This window comes from Oratosquilla oratoria, chromosome 29, assembly GCF_046742065.1.
Source record: "Oratosquilla oratoria isolate Oo_2021 chromosome 29, ASM4674206v1, whole genome shotgun sequence".
Lineage (NCBI taxonomy): Eukaryota > Metazoa > Arthropoda > Malacostraca > Stomatopoda > Squillidae > Oratosquilla > Oratosquilla oratoria.
This window is the reverse complement of record NC_134805.1, coordinates 42,120,271-42,135,270: the sequence shown is the minus strand read 5'-3', so window position 1 is coordinate 42,135,270 and position 15,000 is coordinate 42,120,271. Positions and strand designations below refer to the sequence as shown.

General features: G+C 42.1%; 2 protein-coding genes across 2 annotated transcripts in view; one reads left to right on the top strand and one right to left on the bottom strand.

Moving 5' to 3' along the window:
- twz (BTB/POZ domain-containing protein twz) overlaps positions 1-15,000 on the top strand; it is a 425,221-nt gene that overhangs the window by 163,152 nt on the left and 247,069 nt on the right. Inside the window, exon 5 of the mRNA XM_076212157.1 lies at positions 14,505-14,573. Coding sequence (XP_076068272.1) covers positions 14,505-14,573 — 69 coding nt within the window. The remainder of the gene's footprint in view (positions 1-14,504; positions 14,574-15,000) is intronic.
- Positions 1-15,000, bottom strand: part of LOC143040754 (voltage-dependent calcium channel subunit alpha-2/delta-1-like) — a 590,989-nt gene that overhangs the window by 463,394 nt on the left and 112,595 nt on the right. The window lies entirely within an intron of this gene.

Sequence of the window (15,000 nt, the reverse complement as noted above, 5' to 3'; positions counted from 1 at the left end):
CTAGACAAAGAAGGAAAACGGGAAGGTAGTTAATGGTCAGCTAGATATAGCGTAATGTAGAATTTATGCTAAATTTCCAGGTACAATATATCTATACACTATCATGTATATTTCTATCCTCTGCATATGATGATGTCACTGGTTAAAAATAGCCGGTTGGTGTTAATGTTTTCAATAATAATTCTGTGGGTTTAAGATTTGCTGAGTTTGTATACGTGTCTACATGCCTGCGGTAGGAAAATATACACATAATGGTTTTGTAGTTTAAAAGGTTTAATTCCTGTTTTACCTGGGTTATGAACATACATAGCTCGCCAGGTTTACGGTGTCTGTATAGTGTATTTTGGGGAATGTTGTATAATCAGAAGAAATGGTTATATGATATGACTGCAAAAGAAAAAGAATTGTAGGTTTAAGTTCAGTGAGGACATTACTTTATTACAATGTACAGTAGAAACAAAAGTCTAGCGTCAATTCTGTAAATATGTATTCTCTTGTCTTTATACAAGAAAATACCTTATACGTAAGATCATTAATATAAATAAAATTGGTAAAATTCGCAGCAAAACGTGGATGTATCTGCAGAATGAGTGAAGACTTAAGGTGGCGTCACACTAGATATTTCTCGATAACATGCTACTTGCTTTTGCTGAAATTTGAGTAGAAACGAGTTCGATTGCGATCTTTTGTTTTCCAAATTTCCAAATGTCAGATTACTCTTGCGTCATATGGCGAAAAGTCGAATGACGAATTACGAGAAGTTAAACCTACTAAGTATTTCAGCGGCTTTGACCCATCGTTTTTCGCTCATATTTCCGAAATAACCATTCACATCAGTATGATATATTAGCACAGCCTAATTCACACCCTGCCATAATTTTTGACGTTATAGTGCATTCACAAGTGTATTTGATTACGGCGTTTACTCTTGATATTAAGTGTGTCGTAGCCGACACCCGTGAAGTAAATCGAACAGGTAAAGTCGTGACGTCATCACAAACTACCTCGTGTATCCCAACTTCACTTGTTCGATTTACTTCACGGGTGTCGGCTACGACACACTTAATATCAAGAGTAAACACCGTAATTAAATACACTTGTGAATGCACTATAACGTCAAAAATTATGGCAGGGTGTGAATTAGGCTGTGCTAATATACCATGCTGATGTGAATGATTATTTCGGAAATATGAGCGAAAAACGATGGGTCAAAGCCGCTGAAATACTTAGTAGAATACGAATATTAGGCACATTGTTGAGATTTTTTTTTACCGAAGTCTGTTCTACTCAAACGATGCTATCCTATTATGCCGCTACCTTTATGCTTACCTCTGTACAGATATTTCGTCTTTCGTTATTAGTGTGGATTTAGTGTCACTATTTCGAGTATTTTGTGATTTTGTATATGCTATTTGTATAGAATAGACTCCAATATATCCAATATTTTAATTGCTCCACTGGTAGAAAAATATGAACTTTTGCAAAAATCTTTATCCGCGGTTTTTTTTTACTTCTACTTTGTATAACTGTTGTTGTATACTTGATGTATTTTTGAATATGATATTTGCTAATCACAGTAAATTGCGTTTTGTCGTAGAGCAGAGTATATCAAATACTCACACAAGTTAATATTTGCATATTGGGAAATCATGACCTAATTCGGTTTCTCTCCAACAGACTGGGTTAATTACGTTTTAAACCTACTTTTAGTTTACTAATACATTCAAAAATGGTCACTAGTCATTACTAAGTACTTAATCATCATTATGTACTATTTTATGTTAAGCCTATAGTCACTGCAGTGGTAAACTTTATACTGTTTATTTTGGCAAAACAAATTCATGTCATGCATTTGTGTTGAGGGCAGTCAGCCGTATTTATGACGGTCATCTGTAGTGAGTTATATTGATTTTACTCAATTACAAAATGCTGCGTTCTTTGATCGACTGAATCTCTGTACATATTAAGGGAATAGTTGTATGAATATAGGTCAATTTTTTGAAAAAAGGAATTTGGGTCAACTGAGATGAACTGAAATATCCTGGCGATGACCAGAGTGAAAGAAGAAGTGTCACCCTGTGCGGATGGGGTCAAGAAGGGGGGGGGGCGGTAATTGCATGTGGTAATCTAATGGTGATGTGGTACTGGTAACGGGCACTATCACGCTCATGATATATATACCCGTATATATGTATGTATGTACGTATGTATATATATATATATATATATTTATATGTATGTATATTTACATATATATATGTATATATATATATATGTATATTTATATATATATGCATATGTATATACATATATATATATATATATACATATATATATACGTATCACATGTATAGCATACAATATGTATTCGTGCAGCTAAAATGAATTACATTTTATTTCGGGGGTACCCGAGTGGAAATACCAACCCACATCATGCACCAAACCGACCTGGACACCTCTTGGACAAAAGTTCGGCCCCGCCCTTGCCTCCTTATGTCTCTCCTGAAAGCCACTGGGGTCACGCGATCAAGATTCTCGTCGAATGTTGTGAACTTGAAAAGCTGCAAGACGATATCGCTTACAATGTTCTAGACTTCCCTAAGGACAATTCAGGTTCTCAGTATATGACGCAAAGGTGATTTGACATTCGGAGATTCGAAAAATGAAAGAAATTGTAACCTAAGTCGTTTCCGCTCAAACGAACGTCGCGTAAGCGTGGCCTCTCCTTTAACACGTAAAGTATATGGTTCCATATACTTGACGATGGATAGAGGCGCTGGTTACGGGGACGAGGAACAAGTACCCAAAGGTGCTACGACGGCGTACCTCTTCTAGTTGACGTCATTTATATCGTCTCCATATTTTCGCGATTCAGGGGCGCTAAAGGGGCGATGACGCCATAGTTACAAGTATGACGTCACTGGTTTAGGTCTGCGATCTGCAGTGATGACGTCACTTCCTTACCACGACGTCACTTCCTTACCACTAAGTTACAAGGATGACGTATTTGATTTAGGTTTGCGAGCTACAAGAGTGACGTCATCAAATCATCATCCAATTGCTCCGTGGCCTACAAGTTCGGTAATCCTTGAAACCCCTTCATCTTGTAACAAGGGTGACCTCAGTTTACAAGGGTGAAATGAGTGCACTAGTTCACTTATTACAAAGACAACACCTTTGTCTGACTCATTTTTCAACCTAGATTTTTCTTTTTAACGCACTGAACATTGATACGAGATGATACCGTGATTAGGGTCATTTTTTATACCAAAGATTACAGAAATAACTTGAGGCGAATATCGGTAATTCCAGGAAGGGGGCGTGGCTTTGGGGGTGAGGCGGAGTCTGCGCAGAGGCCCCGCCCACCAAACGGGTTAACCAGATAGTACCTTCGATCCTGTGCCACTCTTCTTAAACTTTATTCTGGTTGGCGCCAGAAGACTTAGGTCGACGAGTTGTAAGAATGACGTCGTTCTCTTACCAATAAAGGCCTTAGCACATTGGGGTATTTTTCCTCAGACTGTCGAAGCCGATTTGCAGCCTGCAGCTTTCGGGAAGCTGATATGCTTGAAGAAAATAATTTCCTCCGGTACGAGAAATGACATTCTATATAAATTGTTGAAAAAACAAAATAGTTTGCCATAGGAATTTAACGGCGGAAAAAGTGATGGAGATGGGCGGTACCACTGATGAATTGGAGGTTGGAGAAAAAGTAGCCCAGTGTGTTGTCACATGGATGTTGCCAGTGGATTCAGGTAATGATAGAGCCACCCCCCTTGGCTGAATGAAATCGTCTGTTTTTGGCCAGAAGCAAATCTATTAAGTGTATCATCGCGTCGATAGATTTAACCAACACCCTTGAGGTGGAAAGGTTTCTTAATCTGAATAAAACCGTCTGGCGAAAGCTAGACTCAAATGGTTTAAATAATCACTCAGATGGGAGAAGGTTAATCAAGCCGATATTGTAATCCTTTGCGGACGAAGGAAGTTTATAAAACTGAATAGAATCATCTGGTTTTAGCCAAAATAAAGTCATTTAAGTCATTGCTTGGTCGGAGAGGGTAAAGACCAAAAAACCCTTTGAGATGTCTGGGGAAGAGGTGATTATTCATTTATTATTTTGTCTTTTTTTTCTTTTATTTTATTTTTTCTTTTATCAAGCGACCGTTGGTAGGTAGTAAGGACTGAACCGGGTGTCTTCATGTGAGCTTGTCATGGATGACTTTCATTAGTAGATGAGAATGGAGAGTGAGGCCATGAGGTGTCTGGTGATTCGCCGAACTGGAGGCGGAGGTAACCTCTGCGTTCTTGAAGAAAAAAAAAAAAAAAAAAAAAAAAAAAAAATTATCTCATGGTGTGCCCCTGTAGCGCAATGGACTTGGATCCCGCCTCTTGACCAAAGAAAGCCAGGATCGATCCCAAACGGATGTCAGTGACATAAACCCCTCACCTTTTAGGTGACCATGCAGGTGGCAAAGGTGAAATGGCATTGGTGACGGCGCCGCTCGTTGTCAAAATCAAATTAACGGAAATTAACGGCTTTTGGCGCGCGCGTGACGTTTATGACCCCGTTCAAAATAATTCAAAATAAGTCCCGATATTACGTCATCAGAATTTTTTTTTTCCTAGCCTCCAAAATGCAGGGCTTGTCGCAATTCATTTTTATTCGTAGATGGGGCGCTGATGCCTCTGCTATGAGGATATTTTGCCATAACTATTTCAGAAAAATAAATAAATAAAGAATCAGATAAATAGATAAAAAAAAAAGAATAATAATAAAAAGTCGGACCCGGTTCTGAAAAAGGATATAGGATCTAGAATTTCGAGTGCAATCGAGATCGGGTTCTAGAATGTTTAGATAGATCGATACCTAGTACTAGAACCCCCTAGCTCAATGGAGCCCTAGTTCTAGAATCTCTAGATCAGTTGATGCTTATGTTTATATCTAGATCGTTTGGAAACTAGTTCTAGAATATCTAGATAGATCAAGACCATGTTCTAGTAGATAAAACCTCGTTCTAGACTCTTTGAATAAGATTGACTAGAATCATTAAACTGAAGGAGACCTAATTCTAGAATCTCTAGATTGATCGGAACCTAATACTAAAATCTTTAGATCGTTCAAGACTAAGTTCTAGAATATCTAGCCTGAAATGGACCTAGTTCCAGAGTCTGTTGGTTGATAATGACTAAGTTCTAGAATATCTAGATTAAAAGAGACCTATTTAGAGAGTCTCTAGAGTGATCAGTAGGAAATATAAAAGCCTCTAGGTCGATCAAGACTATGTTCTAGAATATCTAGGGTGAAAGAGAGCTATTCAAGAGCATCTAGATTGATGAAGCCCTATTCTAGTATCTCTAGAACGATGGAGACCTCGTTGAGCCTAGGCTTTTGTCCTCAACTTTGATGAAATAGTCACCTGGCACGCTGACCAGACCAGAATCGATGGAGTGCCACAATGCATGGCACTCGGGAATGGGAAGCGGGAATTCATATTTCATATTATCTATTCATTTATTTATCTTTTTTTTTTTACTATTTATCTATTTATTTTTTTATTAAGTGGTTTGGGAAATGAAATAACAAATTATGGTGGGAATGATAACCATAACAATTTTGACTCGGGTAGCAAGAATAACATTAAAATATTCATTACAAGCGGACCGAAAATTAGATTGCATCCAAAAAATACAAGTGTTTTTCATTTGCGTTTGTATTGCCTGCGCTGCCATTTGTACCACGGATTGTGGCACCTGTGTACAGGGTGTCACAACAGTCCGGACACATAGGAACGAATCATATAGTCCTTTAACTCCCTTTAGGCAAATATTTGGTTCCTCTGGGCTGAATACAATCTTCGGACCTCAGCCATAACAAAATACTGCAGGGTTAACCCTTTACTACATTGAGGTTAATTCTCTAACTTGAATAAAATCACCTGCCGACAGCCAGGGCCATGTTCTTCAGGAGAACGAATTAATCCTCTCAGGAGCAAAAGAAGGCTTAAACGTCTGAAGACTTAACTGAGGACTTAACTGAGGACTTAACTGAGGACTTGACTGAGGACTTAACCTCAAAGAGAGAACCCCCAGGCGTCGTTCAGAGCTCATGTTTAAAAAGCTTCATTAGAGAGTTGACTGATCACGAGGCCTCATGATGGATGATTGGATTGACGTGGTTGGTTGCTAATAGGATGGCTGCAGGGTTGCGGTTGTGGGCTTGTCCCCTCAAGTCCGCCATCTCCGGCAGACGCCCTACTCTGCCGTTCTTGCTGGTCATAATCACCCTGTCTCTCTCTCTCTCTCTCTCTCTCTCTCTCTCTCTCTCTCTCTCTCTCTCTCTCTCTCTCTCTCTCTCTCTCTCTCTCTCTCTCTCTCTCTCTCTCTCTCTCTCTCTATCTCTCTCTCTCTCTCTCTCTCTCTCTCTCTCTCTCTCTCTCTCTCTCTCTCTCTCTCTCTCTCTCTCTCTCTCTCTCTCTCTCTCTCTCTCTCTCTCTCTCTCTCTCTCTCTCTCTCTCTCTCTCTCTCTCTCTCTCTCTTTCTCTCTCTCTTCCTCTCTCTTTCTCATTCTCCCTCTTTCTCTCTCTCTCTCTCTCTCTCTCTCTCTCTCTCTCTCTCTCTCTCTCTCTCTCTCTCTCTCTCTCTCTCTCTCTCTCTCTCTCTCTCTCTCTCTCTCTTTTTCTTCTTACTCTCAAGTCCTTTCTCTTTCTTCTCTCATCTCTCTCTTTCATGCCTCTCTCTCTCCCCTCACTTTCCTCTTTCTTTCTTTCTTTTTTCAACCTTCCTCTTTCTCCTTCCCCGTCCTTCCCAGCAAAAGGACTCAACCCTTCCTTGAAAGGTTGGGACCCCGCCTCTCGAATGGGGGTCGGCGGCGGCGGGGCCCCTCTCGCTTAAAGAAGTGAAAGTCATCGGACCAGAACAAGACACCGCTGCCGACAGGACTTGACAAATTAGAGTTCACTCCTACCTCTTCACACCGGTGACGCGCCTGACATGGGCGTACGGAACGGACGCCCATAGGCGTCATTCAGGTCAAGGGCGGGTCCTTTCGGGTCTGAGGGTGGTCTAGGTCGGACAAGACCCCGTTCAGGATGGTGGTCCGCCCTCGAGGCTGAGGTGCAGGGTCAGGGATTTGACGGGGCACCATATGTATAGGTCGTTTCGGTATTGAACGGTGTGGACGAGCCAAAAAACTTACTCGACAAAGGATTGAAGCTACCTGGGAAAGAATGTGCTTAGACGTGCTAGAAATCACTGTAAACTAGAGAAGCACAGGTCAACCCTTCTAGAGGGTCTGCAAACAAGCCCCCCCCCACACACTTCTTGTCATATGAATGTTCATACGTGTTTTCTACTTAATTGAAAATATTTATTACCCATTTCTGTTTATGAGTAATAATACTGAGGTCCTCGTTTTCGTTCCAACAAAGCATCTACGACCGGTGGAGTAAAGCTTAAAGTGCCAAATTAAAAGGAACCATAAAGAAGATTACGACTTTCCATAAGAGACCCTTTAACCATATTGGCATTTAGACCTTCTGCATACTGGCAGTCTAGGCTGGGATCTACTTAAGCGATGTAAAACCCACTTAGATTAGAACTACATCATTAAAACTCTAATTCACTTGGTTGGCGGGCTTAGGTCAATAAGGATATAGTCTTAGATCATTTGACCCGACAAGTTCATCCCCCCCCCACTCCAGTTCTTGCTCTATTTCATAATTAATACACTTTTGATTATAAACAGTTAATTATTCGTTTCTCAAGTTAATTGACTATGATAAAAAGATAGTTCTGATCAGATATGAAAATGATTATGATCTGTTCATAATTGATATGTCTTATGTGGAAATGCATGCAAGGAGGAGGAGGAGAAGGAAGGTTAGTGGGATCGGGGCGGAGGTTCTAGAGTCTAGTGACGAGTCTGACAATAATGAGAACACTAACGTTGGGCTGAGACGCTGAGACTCCTTAGGGTTTCCGGACAGGTTTTTTTTACTTCCATGGCGCACACGTCGCCACAGGCAGATCGCCTAGAGTGAGGCCAGGGTTACTAAGTGAAACGCTCTGAATAGACCTGCTTTTCGAAATACCTGAGCTTGCTTGTGCCAATTTAGTTATTCAAATTATTTGTTTATTTATCTTACCTATTCATTTATTCATTTATCTATTTGTTTATTTATGTATTTTCGTTTATTTATTTACTTATTTTTATTAAATATTGTTTATAGATTTCTTTTTATCTATTTAAGTATTTCCACTTAGGGTTGCCCTCTTGAACAAGGTGATACGGATTGAGTTGAAATCATGGATGTGGAAAATATATATCAAAATTGGCACCTCCAACGCAACTAGAAATAATGGATGGAAGATTGTAGGAAAACGATGTTAACATATACTCGTAGAATGGTCCAACGTCTCGATATTTCCTTGAGCTACAAATCCCCGACTAGAATTATTTGCCTCAATACAGGTTAAATAAAAAGTACTAATGATAGGTTAAGTACCAGAAAAGTCTTGTAAGGACAATAAGTCTGTTGTTGTTCGTTTGTCCGTGTAACTTCATGTAACACAGACACGATTCGAGTCCCTCAGTGTCCTCGACACTGATGGGACGCCACGGGACGAATAGAATCGCCTGGCGGCAACCAGCGAATTGCAGGGAAAAGAACGTAAGCGATCTGGTCACTTTCGGAAACTGGCTCCGGAGCCTCTTCTTACGGGAGCTTCTCCGAACTGCGGCCACTGGCGGAGCCTTTGTGGGTTGTAAACTGCGGCTGTGGCGTTTATGGCAGTGCGGCCGGGTTTCCCTGCGGCGTCGGTTCGCGTTGCGGCACGCCGTCACCGCCGCCGCCGCCGCCGCTGTGCCGCAGACGGTGCGGCAGGTTCGGCCGTCAAAGTTGACCTGATAAGTTGAAGCCGCCATTGCCTCGGGATCACCCCGAGGTGACCAGCCACTGCGCACACGCACGCACACGCACGTAGCCTATACACACACAAAGGAATGTGGGGGCGTACACACATGTACACATGTAGACACACAACGGTATACATACACAGGTTCTTAGACACACAAGAACGCATGCATACACTCAAAGGAGTGTGGGGAAGTACATACATGTATATAAATACACACAGCGGTATACGTATACAGGCTCTAAGACACACAAGCATAAGAAGGTACACATGCATTCATACACGCAAGCACAAACAGGCACACATGTACAAGCACAAACAGGCACACATGTACAAGCACATGCATACGAACACGTACATGAAATCGCGTCTACATGTATAAAGATTGCATGCCGAAAGTTGTTAAGGAACGAGGATTTTTTTTAGGAGTAAATTTGTGCATTGATGACACAGTGTCATCATTATGTTTATCAATGTCATTATTATCATTGTCATCGTCATCATTATCATTATTGTTATCGTCATTACATTATCATTGTCGTTATTGTCATTGTCGTCGTCATCATCTTCATTATCATCATCGTCATTATCATCGTCGTCACCGCCATTATCGCCGTCGTCGTCATCGTCATCTTCATTATCGTTATCATCATTATCATCGTCGTCGTCATCATTTTCATTATCATCATCGTCATTACCATCGTCGTCACTGCCATTATCGTCGTCGTCGTCGTCATCGTCATTTTCATTATCATCATTGTCATTATCAGCGACGTCATCGTCATCATCATCATCAGGAGGATTGGTAACATCAGATAGAACAAAATGAGCAGCTTCGGTAGACAATGTTTCATAACAGCAGCTGTGGAAGCTCCAAACCGCATAGTACGAGCTATAGACTCTCATTCGGAATGGTAATAGCTGTCGATCACGAGTCCAGTGGGTCATCCAAAAGTATGGTGAATCACGAGCGTGCGCGCTAACGTGCAAACACACACACACACACACACACACACACACACACACACACACACACACACACACACACACACACACACACACACACACACACACACACACACACACACACACACACACACACACACACACACATACACACACATACACACACACACACACACACACACACACACACACACACACACACACACACACACACACACACACACACACACACACACACACACACACACACACACACACACACACAATTTGAGTAAAAGTATGGGAAAACACAAGGCATATACTCGTACTTAATTGATCTACGAACACATATACTCAAGTGTATTACCTGGTACATCATTGCACCAATGTTCTCATGTACATTAGTACATATTGCAGCCGCAACTGTACGTACACATACGTTCAGCGCATAACCACAAATACACGCTGAACGTCTACACAGTTGTATGGACAGATCACTGTAGTGTGTGTGCTTAAACATTACATATAAACACTTTTATCTTAAATATCATCATTTGCTCCCTCCTGAACCAGACACAGAACCCCGATAAGATATCTTTTATTGTTATTTGATATGATTCTACATGTTGCCGTTCTCGGGTAGCAATTGTGATTATTTATAAGTAAAATTTCAATGAAACAAATGTATATGTTTTCTGGTTCAGTATAGCATTACCGATGTCAGCTCCGTGTGTGTGTGTGTGTGTGTGTGTGTGTGTGTGTGTGTGTGTGTGTGTGTGTGTGTGTGTGTGTGTGTGTGTGTGTGTGTGTGTGTGTGTCTGTGTGTGTGTTCTAGAACATGTATAGGGCGGTACAAACACGTGTTAAAATTCAGTAAATATTTCTAAGAGCTGCTAACGAGTGCAAGCAATACACACACACACACACACCTACACGCAGATAATAGCCGCGTGTAGTTGCAACCACCACACGCTTTCTATCATTACCATCACCATCATCATCGTCAGCAACGTCAGATGTATGACGCTGGAACCTGCTGATCAGCTGCAGTAACCATGACAGCTGTAAAAATAGAAACAGCGGATATATCAGCCTCAGAATTGGCAGCAGTGAGGGAGCTGTCGATGAACAGCTGGAACACTTGTTGTTGCAGCTGCAGAAATAGTTATCGGTGCAGCAATAATTAATAACAGCAGCAACACTCGTCCTTGCTGAGGCACAACCAGCTGCATGTTAGAGTACAGGAGCAGCTGAGCGGATATCTGACGCGGCGATGCTGCAAGAGAGACGCAGGTGTCAGCAGCAGCAGCAGCAGCTGGGGCAGCTGTTGTCACGTCACTAACATGACCTTGCACATCACGAGGCCAGAGGCACTTTCGTCTCTCCTAGGGGCGATGCCATTGTGACGAATAAAGTACCCTGGCGCCACGAGGAGGTATAGAAATGATAGATAAGCTATATTCATCCCTAGATAACAGGTATAAAAGATGTGTCAATGTAGGCTGTGACCTCTTCAGCACCGCTAGTGAAGGAAATCTTTATAATCTTCATAAGTAAACCATAATTTAGTCAAGAACAGGAGCATATGAAAAAAATACATCAAAACAAATACACTACGAAGTTGCCTTGACACCCAAATACCAGGGCGAGACGCATCCCAAAACGAATGAATATATTAAATGAATAAATAATCAAATTAAAGAATGAATAAAAAATTAATAATTAGTATAGAGTAAGACATATAATTGATGAAGCAAAACACATCAATATGCTGTCCCTAAGCACAAACATAAGGCGAGACACATAATCACAATTTTCAAAGTTTCACTACAATATAATCACGTGGTACGAGCTAAACATAATATCAGGAAAAATAAAAAAGGAGGATTACAGCATCGAAAATTTCAAAAGGTTGACTATATTATAACCACGTGATACGAGGTAAACATAGTATCAGGCAAAGGAAAAAAATTCCTCAAAAAAAAGGTGTATGCCATGTTACAGCATCAGAACACACTTAAAGTGGAAAGATCCTTATCAGTGATCACCCAACGATGATAAACCCTTTTTCTCCGCAAATATAAAAACAAAAAACAAAAGAGGATCAGAATATGAAAAAAACAAGAGGATCGGATCTAAAGCAGGCCAGGCAATAAAACCGGATTAAAAGTAAACACAGAAGGAGAGAGTGGAAAGGTAGAACACGGGCAAAACACGGGTAAAACACGGAACAAAAGTCTGCAAAAGGGAGATAAAAAACAGCAGAAAAAACACGTGTGGGGGGCATGGAAAAACACGGCTAGATTAGAAGCGAGGCACGCTGTGCTCGATTAGGACAAAAACATGGCTTGGGATAAGGACAAAACAAGAGCGTGATGCGCAAGAGGAGAGACGAAGCGGCGGGGGACCACACAGAGCAAAGAAGAGGAGGAGGAGGAGGAGGAGGAGGAGGAGGAGGAGGAGGAGGAGGAGGAGGAGGAGGAGGAGGAGGAGGAGGAGTGGGGGGAGGGGATGCGAACATTATAAACAAAGGAGAAAACGATAAACACAAAAGATAGAAAATGAGGACGATCATAGATGTAACATTGGCGGAAAACAACTCGCTCCATCCGAGGGGAGGGAGGGGGAGGGAGGGGGAGAGGGGAAGGGGAGGGGGAAGGGGTGGAGGGGAGGATACACGTCACAAAGGAACGGGGATAAACAGGAAGGTTCTGCTAAACAGGAACCAACAGGGAACAAGCAGAATTTACCTCCAAGCAAAACGGCAAAAGTATTTAACAGGAATCAAAAGTATTTAACAGGAATCAAAACCTATAGATAACAAAGATTAAAACTAAACAGGAAACAACGATGAACATATCTATTGATAAACAGAATCTATCGGGGATTAGAAGAGACACAAAAACAGAAGCGCTGTTAAACAGGAACCAACAGGAAGTAAAACAGAAAGTCCGTTACAACGGTGATGGTGGAAAAAGTGGAAGAGAAATCGAAATTGTAAGAAAGTTGAAGAAGTAGATGAAGGTTGGAAACGTAAAGTTGAAGAAATAGAAAGTGGTGGAGGTGGTGACGTTAGAAGAAGTGGAAGAAGAAAAGATGAAATATGAGGAGGAACGAGAAAGAGGAGAATGGAAGAGGAAGATGAAGATGAAGATGAAGACGAAGACGAATGGGAGGGAACAGAAGACGAGGGGTGGATGAGGAAGAAGACGAAGGTGAGGTGGAGGAGGAAGACGAAGGGGTAGGGGAAGGGATTGAGGAGGTCGAGGACAAAGAAGAGGAGCAGGAGGAGGAAGAAGAAGACGAAGAAGTGGAGGAAGAGAAGGGGGAATTCGAAGAAGAGGTAGGGAATGAGGAAGACGAAGAAGAAGTAAGGACGAGAGGAGGAAGACGAAGAAGAGGTGGAGGAGGTGGAGGAGGAGGTGGAGGAGGAGGAGGGGGAGGAGGAGGAGGAGGAGAAGGAAGTAGAGGAGGAGGAGGAGGAGGAGGAGTAGGAGGAGGAGGAGGAGGAGGAGGAGGAGGAGGAGGAGGAGGAGGAGGAGGAGGAGGAGGAGGAGGAGGAGGAGGAGGAGGAGGAGGAGGAGGAGGAGGAGGAGGAGGAGGAGGAAGCAGAGAATGAGAAGGTCCGCCTGAAGGATGACAGGCAGAGACAGCAGGAGCGCGAGGATGACAGTACCGCGTCAAGTCTGGCCAGCAGCGGGGTGCCCCGGGGTCCTCACTTGGTCCGTGGCAAGGAGGCGTCAACGATGTCTTGTTTGGTTCAGTGGGCGTCGTCGTTGCCCTGCGCAAGAGTCTGGGGGGGGGGGGGGGTTAGCGGTGGTGGGGATGTTTGTTGAGAGCTCGTTCTTCGACCTGCTTTGAAGCATTAGTTCATAGTATGTCTCCGGTTCATGAAACATCTGCGTGGAGCCTCTGCTTTGTAAAGCTTTGTTACTAAGTCTGGCTGGCTTTATGAGGCGCTATTGACATTAGCCTCTAAGACACGGTGATATCTTTTTTAATATTTTCTCTGGTGAAGACATATGATTTCATTCGGTTAATTTTCTTTTTCCTTTACTGTGTTCAACATTTCCACTGCCGCCATGCCATTTTATTCAGCCAAGAAACGCCTGCACAGCAACAAGATGAGGCTCATGCCAAATAACAAAATAATATTTCTATATGTGATGTATTCTGGCTAACTACAGGCGATTTTATTCAGTTAGGGCGGTGAGATTGGGATACCCAAATATCTAAGTTTACCCACGTTACACTTGAGGAGTTTTATTCTGGCTAACGTAATGGGATGTTCTTGAGGACTTACCAGGTGTGACTAAAAATAGCTATATACACATAAAAATAAAATAGAATAAGATTAATTAAAAAAGGGGGAGGGGGTGTGGAAGGGTTTTCTTGTTGTTGAGTAATTTTGTCCACTGAAATGATTTCTGTAAATTGGACGTTGACTCTCTCCCTCCCTCCCTCCCCCTCCCTCCCTTCACCTTAGCTTGAGAGCCCCGCGCAGTGGCATCGAGATGTTGTACTATAGGTCTGTACTCCTTTTGTATGGTAGTATGTTGATATTATCACTTATATCATAAAGACATAGAGTCGATTATTCTTTGACGGGTGATGACAGCTCGATTTTCTTCTTGTTCTTGCAGATATACGGCTCCTGTGCATATTGATGTCGGGGGAGCCATCTACACGTCATCGCTGGAAACGCTGACAAGGTAAAGTGGCATTTCTTTGTTGTGTTTTGTTTGTTTACCATTTCCAGTGTTCGAGTGGCGTTCTCTATGGAATTGAAAAACCGAGTTAAGTATCAAAGATTTTTTTTTTCTTTGAAAGGGGATTTTTGAGTATGTGTGGGGAAGTTTGTCTGTGTGAATAAATTTTGGCCAAAGAAGTGAAAGTCTTGTAAATGTCAATCGGATCTTGTCTCGCAGAGATGCGGAATAGAAAACTGAAGTTGAATGTCTTGTCTATCCACCGCCACTGTTGGGCAAGACCAAATATGTCTGGGTGGGAAGGTGGGAGGTAACGTTTTTATTCATCATCATCATCATCATCATCATCATCATCACCATCTGGGCAAAACACAAAACCAGCAACACGAAATGTGGAGATGCCCTTGCGCGCCAGGGAAACATTTCGGTG